The sequence below is a fragment of the Muscardinus avellanarius genome (genome assembly GCF_963383645.1).
Source record: "Muscardinus avellanarius genome assembly, chromosome: 3".
Taxonomy (NCBI): Eukaryota; Metazoa; Chordata; class Mammalia; order Rodentia; family Gliridae; genus Muscardinus; species Muscardinus avellanarius.
Genome location: NC_137788.1, coordinates 88,502,421 through 88,515,082, shown reverse-complemented (window position 1 = coordinate 88,515,082; position 12,662 = coordinate 88,502,421). Strand labels below are relative to the sequence as shown.

The following is a 12,662-nucleotide window of genomic DNA, read 5'->3' as shown; positions in this document are numbered from 1 at the left end:
GAGCCTCACTAAGTAGCTGAGGCTGGCTTCAAACCTGTGCAATCCTCCTGTCTCAGCCTCCCAAGCGCTGGGATTATAAACCTGCACCACCACGCCAGGCTCTAGAGATGGAATATTTCTAAACAAGATAGAATGTCTAATCTATAGGGAAAAAATGTGCAGACTACAGGAATAGGGATACACCTGGAGTCATTCTGTAATCAATAAAATGGTAAGTCACTGGTGAAAATCCTGAGTTACTTCAGGTAGATTAGATGCTCATGTTTAGAAGCTAATTTTTAGGGAATTTAAACATTATGGGTGTGTTCATTATGTGCGAGATACAGTGAATAGCTTGTGCTTAATATCCCCTAATCCAAAATAGCAACTTTGTAGAGTGGATACTAGTATCCTCTTAAATGAGCTGGTGAGGAAATTAAAGGAAAAGGCAGCCCAGCATCTGGCCCAGGTTTCCAGAGCTGGCGAGTGTCAGACATGGTTGAACAGGGCAACCCAGTTGCCTCTCTTACACTGACCTTACACCTACAGTGTGTGTAGGTGTGACCATGCCAGTAATTACTGTGAGTTATGTGTATCCAGGGACATACAGATTGTGATTTTTCTAGCTGTGGGCAAACTGTATATGTGAAAACGTTTTCCTGTTGTCTTGAGGGGAGTATGCATGTGCTGTGAGCCTGCATTTATGGAATACCTATTGTGCGTTATGCTCTGCCCATGCAGAGAGTTGAGCTGTGAACAGGACAAGGACTTTGCTTTGGTCCACAGCCAGTACAAGGCACTGGATACACATGAGCAGTGCATTGCAATGTAATTTTGAAAATAATGCACATTTTCATAAGCCAGGACAAATGAGTTACCTTTAATAGTTAACATCTTTCTTCCAAATATTCTATTAAGTGGGAAGGTTTGTAGGATTCCTATTGAGAACCAGAGAAGCAGTTTAAACACCCTTACAACCTCCCAATGCTTTTGGAATGAAGCCTTAAACCATGTATCTGTATAGTTGTTGCATTTTCATAATGTGGTAAGTCACGCTTGTCCATTTAGGAACAAGCTCACTCCTGCTGCCCCAAATTGCTTGCTATATGTCTGGCTCATTATGGTCTATCCAGCACACTCCAAGTAGTTAGCTCCTGAATGATATTTGTAATAATGTGGAGGTATATATAATACCTATTCAAGGTTGAACAAATTCACACTGCCATTACTATCCCATTCCCAAACCACCAGTCATTTGCCAAGTTTAAACTGCATTTTTTAGCTTAACAATGTTGTGCTTTCCTGCTAGTAACAGTCCACCTCTAAAAACCAGAAAACTACAATCTACTAAAACGAATTATTCGAGAAAGCTCCTAAGGTTTTAGTGAGATGGGCAGAGCTCTAAGACGTCCCCTCACCTGGCTTTTTAAGCCATCCATGCTTCTTACCCGCAGTGCCGGCTTTGAGAGGGGCCCCCTGAGAGCCTGCCCCTGAGCTCGCACACGGGGACCCTCACTGCATCTCAGCATCTCAAAAAGGGCTCTGGGAAACGGGCGACTCCCTAGCTACTCACACAGCCAGGCACGCCTGCGGTCACCCACACATGGGTATATTTTGTATGCATGTGCTGTGAGCCTGCGTTGGTCTCCTTCCACCTGACCCCAGAGGAATCCCTTGCGGTTCCCTGAACTCGGGGGAATAGCAAGATGAGAGAAATGGCCCCTTCCCCTTCCCTGGCGCCGGGTCCTCGGGGTCCCGAGAATGGAATCCACAGTACCTCCTCTCACCGGCACCTAATAGAGGAGGCTGAGAAGATGAGCAAAGGCGGGCGAGGAAGGAGCCCGGGACCAGAGAGGATGGTGCTCCCGGAGCTGAAAGCTATGATTCTGTGGGTTTGTTTTTTTTTTTAATTCTAAACAATGCCCTAAGAAGCTAGATGGGAAGGCAAAGAAACCCCTGAATCTAAAATCCTCTAAGATCCTTTACTTAACCGCGCCTGGAAACCACCGCTGGGCTGGTGCAGGCGCCGGGCTCCGACATCCGAGGGTGCGCGGCGGCGGAGCCTCGGTGGGAACTCGCTGCCAGGCGCCCGGAGCTGCCGGGGGGTTTGCGCTCTCAAGTATCCCCGCACCATTTTCCCAGGCGTGTGCGGGTTTCTTAAACAGCCCCCTGGTGCCTCGAAAGGGAGTTTCTAAAAGCTCCATCTCTTCCGCCTCCCCTCTCCTTTTGATTTTGGTTTGTACCCCCTCCAGGAGCTCCTCCGGCTCCACGGGGGCCGCCCCCCGGGGGTGCAGGTGCAGGCGGGACGCCCGCCCTGCCGGCCGCCTCCTCCGGGCTGGCCCTGGGGCTTGACCCGAGGACCGTCCGGTGTTGGGGTGCAGCGGCCTCAGCAGCCCGGGACTCCCCGCCCTCCCGCGCGACCCCGCGCCTCGGCGGGCGGCGCTTGCGGCGGGCAGGGGGCGGGCAGGGGAGCGGGGGCTCGTCCGGGGGTAGCCGCCTCCTCTGCAGCCGCCCGCGCCGCGGAGCCGGGACTGGAGCCTCCGCCTCTTCCTCCAGCCGCCGCGCTCGGCATCCTCGCGCTCGGCATCCTGCCGCCGCCCCCGCCGCCGCGCCCCCGGCGGCTGCCTCGGCGGACCCGGGAGGGGCCCTCGGCTCTGCGGGGCTCGGCGGGGCTCGGCGGGGCCGGAGGAGTGCGCGCCCCTGCTGCCCGCGGCGCTCACCAGCAGCATGCTCTATTTCCAGATGGTGATCATGGCTGGGACGGTGATGCTGGCGTACTACTTCGAATACACCGACACGTTCACGGTGAACGTGCAGGGCTTTTTCTGCCACGACAGCGCCTACCGCAAGCCCTACCCGGGCCCGGAGGACAGCAGCGCCGTGCCCCCGGTGCTCCTCTACTCGCTGGCCGCCGGGGTCCCCGTGCTCGTGGTAAGCCGGGGCTCGCCCCCAGCCCGCTCCCACCGCCGCCCTTGCCTGCCTCGGGGTGGGGGCCCCGCGGAGGGTCGGGGCGCGGCAGCCTCTGCCTTCTAAGTTCCTCCAAGTTATGGGCAGCCCCTTCCCCAGAGGACCTTCTTTGGGAGTGCAGGGGGGTGGGAGGGAGGGAAGGAAGCCCCCGTCTCTTCTGCACGCCACCCCCGCGTCATCTGCAGCAGATGGAGTAATGGGTGACTTGTGGGGGGCGATGGAAATAAAGGAGGGCCATAGGAGGTGACAGTTGGGTGTCCGGATGCAGAGGGGTGGCCTTGGGGGTGATCTGGACTTAATGCATTCCCTGGCCTTCCATTACTGATCGCCTCCCTTCCCCTTGCGCCTGAAGGTTGAGCAGCAGCCCGGCTGGTGAGGAGGAGAGAGGGGGTCAATTGTTGGGGTGTAGAAGGGCTCCTGCTTCCCGAGTCGGGGCGCCTGTGTCTATTTTATCACCTTTTCAGAAGAAAGGGCCAAAGGGACTAATGGAGCAGAGATCAAGGATCTCACAAAGAATCTGGGGGTTTCTCGATGAAGGGGCCTGGGCAGTAGTGCTTTGCTGGAAAGCAGTCAGTGCCCCTACATCCTGAAAGCACTTAGAATTTATTTAAGGCCGCTCCTTCCTGGGCGGCTGGGTCCTACTTGTCTCTTTGAACTAGGCTTGAGAATGCCTTTTGGATTTATGGATTGTTGAGTGTGAGAGAGACTGTGTGTGTGTGTGTGTGTGTGTGTGTGTGTGTGTGTGTGTCCTGTGAATGAGAGACAGAGAGAATGACTTTACAGATACCCCACCACAAGTACATATGCACTTCTTGGAGTAAAAATCACACCTTAATTTACATATGTGGATATAGTTCAGCTATTTGATGGAAAATGAGCGGTGTTTTCTTTCTTTAAACGAGTGTTGTGTCTGAGGAAACTTGCTACATTATGTTTCCTTTATATTGACAAAGTATCGGAGGCTCACTCCCTGCTGTGATACAGGTTTCCCCTTCTCTCATTCCCCCCTCTCCAGATAACAAGTAGGAAATTAGAAAATTAAGTTTTATTTTCAGTAGCTGAATGTATAAATTGCAATTATGAGTGTTCAGAATATTTGTCTTAACCATTCGGCTTTGATGTCCATCTTTTGTTTGAATTTTAAAGAAAATGACTTAATGGTTTAAAAATAATGGAAAGTTCTTAACACACAAAATGGAATTGTGTGAACAAACCAAGGAACTTCTTGATAACTTCAAAATAACTTTGTTTATCACACCTACTGGGATAGTTGACATTAAATTCAGCTCCAGCATAATGGTTCTAAATGTGTTAGACCTTCCTCCAGAAAATGTTTTATTTTGTTTTGACACTGTACTTTGCTAAAATGTATCAGAAAACCCAAGCCTTCTTCCTGTTTGTATTCTCTCTTCACTATCTGAAAAGGAATGGAGGAAAAACCGGGGCCCTTTTGAATTTCTGTAGATTCTGCATTTTTCAGGAGACTAGATAGCTATGGGAAAGTTCAGGAAAGAAGGAAGTTAGTTACAGGTCATTGATTTGGTTACAACCATAATTAATAGTGTCTATAATTTTTCTCTTGATAATTGCCATTCTGAGTTAGAGCTGAACCATCCATCCATGGTGGTAGGTGACAGAGACAAAAGCACATTGGTCCAGAGGTTTTGATAATTCTCTGCTCAGAACCTTGGAGGGATAAAGGTCATTAATTAGTCCCTACTGAGTGCCTACTTGGTGCTGGGCACTGGAGAATTATAGTTTGTGACGCACCCCTTCTGGGAAATATTATCTCTATTTAACATTTGAGGAAACTGAGGCTTAGAGGATAAATTGGAAACATCTGAAAGCAAAGCTGAGTATGGTGTTTGTATCTCCATAGGATTGAAGCCAAATGCAATTGCTACTTTTGTTGCTTCTAAAGAGCACGTTTTCTGAAAGCTGAGGGCCAAGCTTTGAGGTTGTGTGAGTGGACAGGTATTATAAAGGGAGGATTCAACTTGATTTCCATGTTTTGGCTTTTAGTTATTTAGGTAGAAGATAATGGATTTGAGAGTCAGTCTGAAGAGAAGGATGTGTTGGGTTTCGAAAACCGGTGTGATGCTGGCCTTTCTTCTCCTTCTGGTTTTAGGACTAGCATACTCTGTCCCCAGGTGAAGAGTGAAAACAGCAAAGGCATCTTTGCCTCTCTGGTTTTCTCAAGACCATTGGCTCAGCACACTCCCTTCATGGAAAAATAATGTTATTAATTACAGTATTAACAATACCTGACATCAAAGGAGTCATTATTTTGGATTCTCTAATAGGTTGTTTATGTACCTTAAACTCACCTAATATTTACATTATTTTGAAGGTCGTTGTTGTTGTTGTTATATAACATAAAGGGAATTGAGGACTTAGATAGATTAAGTAATGCTCCCAAAGAATATGGCTAAAATGTTAAACTCAGAATTTAAGCTCTCATCTATCAAATTTTCAAGCCTGTTGATTCTTCTGTTGCATGCAGTATGAAAATTCAACTTGTTTGTAAACATTCTTCTAGATAAATGCCTTTGACAAAGGGTCTTTTCACCTATTACATTCCTTTTATGATAAGAGTTCTTTATTGTGTATGTATACAATTATTTTTAACTTTTTAACTCACTTTTCATCCTTTAGATTCTTCTTGTCATCACACCTGGACTAATTTGTTTAAGCTGCTTATAACACAATTTCCTCAATATTAAATGTTAAAATTTAAAATTAAATTAGTTACAATGTATAAATGTCATTGGTGGCCCACAGTTGATACTCCCTAAGAGGTCACTTATTTTCTGTGCTGTGAAGGATTGAATCCAGGTTCTTATGCATACTAGGCAAGTTCTCTACCACTGAGCCCCAAGCTGAGTCCAACATTATTGTTATTAAATTAATAGTTCAGTGTTTATTGAATGCCTGTATTCTAAGTACTCCACCTGGCAAACTAGAGGTTATAAAGGCAACTTTAGAATTAAACCATGATCACTGATCCCAAGAATTTGACAGGCTGTTTGGCAAGTTAGGTAAACACACCAAAGATCACAATATAATCATGATAAATGTTATACATACATATGTATATATCTACATGTGTGTGAATGCACATACCACAAAAATCTCTGGTGGTTCAGAGAAGGACCAGATCACTTTTGTTTGAAGGGTAATGAAAGTCTGTGGAGGACATGGTGGCATATGAAATATATCTTCAAGGAGAGGTTGAATGGCATTTGAGTTAGGACATCCTAAAAGCAGCTTCATGTACATGTCCATGAAGGCAGAAAACACAGGGTATAGTCTTGAAACAGCCATTGCTTGTCTCCTTTCTGAGAGTGATGTTTGGGGTAGTGGGGGTGCTTAGATGAAAACCAATGCTGAGGTCACCTGGTTGAGAGATGTTCTTAATTAACCAGGGATATAATCTGGTGGGTAGTGTTTTAGGAAATTTTTGATGTGCTTCCATTAGCAAAATATTTACATAAATCATTTTAGATTCTGCCCCTCATGGTATCTAATGCCATTTTGTGTTTTCAGAAAAAAGAACACAATTGCGCTGTGCTGTGTGTGTGGGGGGGTGCTAAGGATTGAACTCAGTGACAGTCCTCTACTTCTAAGCTTAAACCCCCCCTGTCCTATTTTTTTTTATCTGCAAACAGAGCCTCACTAAGTAGCTGAGGCTGGCTGTGAACCTGTGATCTTCCTGTCTCAACTTTCCGTGTACTAGAATTACAGGCATGTGCCACCATGCCCAACTACAATTGTTTTATATACATATATACATGTATATATATGTATATGTAACATGTATGTGTATATATAATGTGTATATATATCATATATATATATATATATATATATATATATAAGCAACATGATTTATAAACTCTTTGAAAACAGGTGATGTCTAGTTTGTTCTGTCTGGCATTTGTCAAAGTGGCACACAGAGCACCCATAGATATAAATTTCATGGGTGATCTTTGGTTTTCATTAAAAGACCTAATGATGACCATGGCTTCTGCTTCTCAAATTTGGATTCATTGGCCACAGGAGCTATTGTCCTTTAGATCTGTAGCAACATAGATGATTTGGAAGTGATAAAACTCGACCATCGATCCTCACAGAGTCAGAAACGAGGTTAGAAAAATTAGCTCTGGACAAGATGGCCACTGGCATGAGGAAGGGCAGGTTTGAAGGCCAAGGCACATCTCAGATTCTTTATGTTTCCGTTCCCAGGATGCTTTCTCTAAACTCTGAGGCTCAAATTTGAGGGATGTTGCTTACTCCTGTGTTCCAAGGATGCTGGCATTGTGGAATGTAGGGGAAATAGACAGAAAGGCATCTCCAACTCAGAACCTTCCTGTAGACCTCTTCTCCTTCATATCTTGCCTTGAATATCCTTCTGCATCATCACTCCTGGAACCCACACCTATGGTATAGTGTAGGAGATCAAGCACAGTTATAGGTGTCTGACAAGTATGGACTCATTCTAAGTTATATCACCCACTCACCATATGCTTTTCTTTTTTTTTAATGACAGTAAGAAGTGTCTTTTTGATAAACTGGAGATAAGAAACACCTACCTTTTTGGAGTATCAGTCCATGTAGAAATTAAGATCACAAGTGCTGGAGTCTGACTGCTTGGGTCGAAGCCCAGATCTGCCATTTTCAGGCAGTAGGGAACATGAGCTGGGTTTTCTTTCTCTGTGTCTTTTCTCACCTAGAAAAACAGCTTTGTTAGTGGACTCCAAGGCTTAAAACATGAGAGGCACACAAAAGCCACCAAGTTGTCAATCCTACCTCTGCAAACATGGGAGTCTGAATAGTAATAAAAGTGGAAAAATCAAAATTCGGTTCCCAAAATTAAATGAGTGGTTTCTACCTTTGACATTACTTCCATTTCTTCAAGTAAATCACCACTAATATTTGTTATTCATTTCTCATGCATCATGCCCTGTTTTAGGTACATTTCATTCATTGCTTCACTTAAATGCTCAACATGATAGTATTTTCCTGAAATGTGCTACATTAAATACAATTCATTACTGAGTTTTAAGTATAGTAAGATCATTATGCCAGACTTGTTATTTAAATCCATTAATCTTACTAATTTTCACAGGAAGAATTATGGAGGAGACTGATATAAAGGTTAGATGGTCAATCAATACCAAGTCCCTCAATGACAGTGCCAGTCTCCAAAGCCTGTGCATTTAAGTTATTTTGTAAAGTATCTTTATCTTCAGGTTAACTTGTCTTTCAGGATTCTTAGTAATAGTGATTCGATACCAGGAAAGCTGAAATTCCCTTAAACCTTTGTCCCTGGTTCCTGTTTCCCTGGTTTGATAGGAAGCTTTGTATTCCGCTGTCGATAATGGCCTCAATGTGTGGTGTGGGGAATTGTTTTGTTTCCTATTAGACTTGGAAGTGTTGTAGAGAGGTGGGTGGCAGCAGAAGGGATTCAGGGATTTCTGTTGTTCCCATCTGAAGGCACGCCTCTTATCTCAGGCGCACACACTGCTACAGTGCTGCAGACACCTACACTTATGTAGAACTACCTATTGGTGCTAGATCTGCAAACCACAGTACAGAGAGGTGAAGTTACCTCTGCTTCTATGGCATGTCTCTTAATGTGGGACCTAGTACTGGAGTTAGCGGTATAGTGAATGCACAGAAATTGTGTATAAAAATATTGTATATATGCATTACATATGTCATTTTCTAAAGTAAGAGCCTTCATGGTTTAATCAAATTGTCAGAAATGTCAAGATCTACTAAAATAACTACTCTTTGGGAATTTATGGGTCTGTTTGAATTCCTGAGAACTCTTGGGACTTTGTTTTACTTGTATATTCTTATTCATATCCATTCATTCATTATGCTCTTTCCCTCTTCTCTCTCACCTTTCTTCTTTTATTCCTCTTCCATCCTCCGTTGTTCTTTTGCCATTTGTCCCTCCTGTGCATACTGAAAAGGAGATGCTGCTGCTGAGGGGTGGTGTTTTGGTAAACATTCTCTCAAACTGCTATAATCTAAGACAATTGACCACACAATGTAGAGGAAGGAAGATTTATTTGCTCACAAGTTTTTGGTTTTTTTTTTTTGTTGTTTATTGAGATGTCTACAGAACCTAGAGCAGCGCAGCAGGAAGTGGGGATGGGGAGAGCACATGGGCTCTGCTCACATCCAGGAGTCAGGAAGCAGAGAGAGGCAGAGAGAGAGAGAACAAGCAGGTAAAGGGATTCAAAGACAAGAGCATAGTTGCTAAGGCTGCACCCCCAGGGACCCACCTTCTCCATCCACATTCCACCTGCCTAGGGTAGCGGCCAGTAGGCCCATCGCACTATGGATTTACACACTGAGGAGATTACAGTCCTCATGACTTGATTCATCAACTCTGAACATTCATACAAGGGACAACAGGAGGAAACCAAAGACCCAGGAATAGGAACACAATCTGGCTTTCCTTTCCCTCTTTTTTTCTTTCCTCCCCCTTTCCTCTTCTGTCTCCTATCTGCTGTGGGTCATTGTCCAGATAGCTTTTCTTAGACATTACCTTATCCTTTTTACCTTTCAGCGCTAACATGAGAATCAAAATGGATGAGCAAGCACTTTGGAGATAATAAATCACTTCATATATATAAGGACAACATACTATGAACAGGTTACACGGGCTGTGTAGCCACCTGGTCATAAGAGATGGTTACCACTGCTTGGGGTGCTACTTTTCCAGCTGTGTATACATTTACTGTGAGGTGTTGAAAAACATGTATGATTTTTATACTTCTGATTTTCCCTGTAAAAAAGGTAGCAAAAATAAAGAGGCAATATCATAAAATAGCCTTCTAACTATTATAGATAACCACTCCAAAACACAATGCTATTTTTCAAAATATTTCACTGAGTTCCAAGTTTTATCAAGATTATTATAAACAATCATTTCATACATTTCTGTAATTTGAATAAATAATATTTCCAGGGAGTACTGCTGATACCATTTATTAACTATATAGTTTATTATGTTGAGTATATAGTATAATATGTAGTATATTATGTGCTAAAAGACATTAATTATGAAATAATTTTTAATGATAATAAATCTGCCATGTACTAGGGATATTGATATTGGCTTCTAAAATGAATACAGCATATCCTCTACCCTTCAATAGCTCAGACCATATGCATAAAATTATATCCCCAACCCTCAGTTCTTTTGTCTGTAAAAAATGAGATCATAATTCTTAACGAGGTATTTTATAAGAATTGAATACACGTGTGCACTAAGTGTTTAATAAGTGATAGCTGCTCTTTGAACATAAACGCTAATAATTTTTATTGATAGTGTAGAGTAAAATTGCGTCATGCGTGCTTAATCACTTTTGTTGAATGAATGAGGTAAGCCATTTACCACTCACATTAATCCTTTCTGAGAGTAAATGTAATAACACATCTAGAGAGCTTTAGCAGTTCGCTCCAGTTGGTAAATGACACATCTGGGATATGAACTTATTACTTCAAGTCCAGTGATCTCTTGGCTACATGAAGTTGTCCACTGTTTGTTTCACAATATAAAGAGTGGTATTCCTAGTGGGCACAGGAGAACTGAAGCTTATTGATTATCGATATGTTTTTATAATATACATATATGTATTAGTGTATAGGTTAGTTATACAAATAAAACATGAAAAGGGAATTTAAAAATCTATTTTCAAAGATAAAAGATGCACTGATGCCTAAAGCCAGCTGAACAGATCTTGATTTTCCCAGATCAACATTCTCATCCACACAGGTTGAGAGGGCAGGTTCTGAAGTCTCAGTAAGTAACTTAACCTGTAGTGAGGAGGATGACCCTTTTAATGGATTTTGGGAAATCATAAGAAATATTATTTTGACGAGAGATATTTTAAAATATGTGAAATAGAGTTCTATATTCAGAACTATTTAAACTATTCCTGAGAATGCCAGTTTTCGCTCAGCAGGCTGGTTACTTTTTTAGTCCTATTATGACAGATGTAGCTTGAGAATCACTGTCAGTAAAATTACCATTTTGGGGAGGTGAAAACAGAATTCTAGAGATTTTTTTTTCAATCCAGGTACATTTAAAACTAAATACTTTTTTTTGGGAGATACATTTCTGAGAGGGGGGGAGGATATACATATATATTTTTAAAATTGTGTTCCATATGCATATATAGTGTGAATATACGTGTTTTTTATATATATGTAATATACGTTCCTATATATTATATATACATATATATACTGTGCCTAATTACTACATTTGTCATTTCTGATATATATTATTCTTTTCTCTATAAAACTCCCCACCACTCCACCTCTCCCCCGAAAAAGGTGAACTTTCCAGACCTAGCACCAACTCCCTTATGCAAATACCTTAAACTATTCCAGTTGAAATAGATATGATCCCTTTGACTCTTATATAAGTTTGGCATTTAAAAAACTTTATATTGAATTTTATTTGTTTTCCTCACTAGACTTGAGCTTCTCAAAGTCAGTGTTGTAAACTGATTGAAGACAATTTTTTCATGATAAAATCTTAGATTATTTTTGATAGGTTATCCAGACACCCATTGAAGTACTTGCTGATGAGGTTAAAATAAATTTGAATTCACGCATCATGCTAATTTGTTTAGCCTACAATTGTTTATAGCCTTTTACTAAAATAGGCAGAACAGGCTGGGCATGGTGGCACAAGCTTGTAATCCCAGCATTAACCAGGCGGAGACTGGAGGATCTTGGTTCTGAAACAGCCTCAGCTACTTAGCGAAGCCCTTTGCAACTCACTGAGACCCTGTTTCAAAAAACTATGACAACTAGCCGGGCATGGTGGTGCAGGCTTGTAATCCCTGCGCTTGGGAGGCAGAGACAGGAGGATCACGCAGGTTTGAAGTCAGCTGCACTGGCTTAAGAGACCCTGTTTCCAAAATAAAGTATAAAATAAGTCTGGGAGTATAGCCTGGAGGTAGAAGGGCTTCCAGGAACCCCAGTACCACACACACGCACACACACACACACACACACACACACACAAAACTATAATGAGTAAAAAAAATAGGACTAGGGGTGTAACTCAGAGGTAGAATGCTCCTAGGTTCCAGCCCCAGTACCGCATAAATAAATAAATAAATAAATAAATAAATAAATAAATAGGCAGAACAGACCATATACCCTGAACGGTATGGGAGTTCAATAACTCCCAACCCTTTGGCCTTTGGGGTGTTTTAGGGCAAAAAATCTTTTGTTGAAGTGTCAGTACAATCAAAGTGGGATTCTGTGTTCTCAGCGGATTCTGTATTCTCATTCTTTGCTCTAAGCAGAAATTCTCCTAAACCAACATCACTGGACACTCAATCAAGAATGAGCCCCAGGTTTCAGGGTACAGGTTGCTTAGGAATATTATAGCTTGCTCTTCCGGTGTGGAAAATCTCTACAAACTATCTTAGACAGCCCACATAGCTTGACATTCTTTCATTTCTACCAGTAAAAGTCCATTTTTGGCATTCATCATGCTAATTAAAAGTCACTACTTTTATCAATAAAAAGTCCTTTTTATATCCACAATGCTCATTAAATCAATGGTTAATTAACATACACATACAAAAAGACTTTTGGCAGCCTCTTTCAAACGTGACCTTCCTGATAAAATGTTAGTGACTACTGATGACTTTGCATCTGAGCAGATCATTCCT

General features: G+C 42.4%; 1 protein-coding gene across 2 annotated transcripts in view; it reads left to right on the top strand.

Moving 5' to 3' along the window:
• Positions 1-2,682: 2,682 nt before the first annotated feature.
• PLPPR5 (phospholipid phosphatase related 5) overlaps positions 2,683-12,662 on the top strand; it is a gene marked incomplete at its 3' end in the record, with an annotated part of 123,513 nt that continues 113,533 nt past the window's right edge. For both annotated transcript variants that reach the window (XM_080693404.1, XM_080693403.1), the window contains exon 1: positions 2,683-2,910. In XM_080693404.1, the coding sequence (XP_080549530.1) occupies positions 2,707-2,910 (204 nt within the window). In that variant the 5' untranslated portion in view covers positions 2,683-2,706. The remainder of the gene's footprint in view (positions 2,911-12,662) is intronic.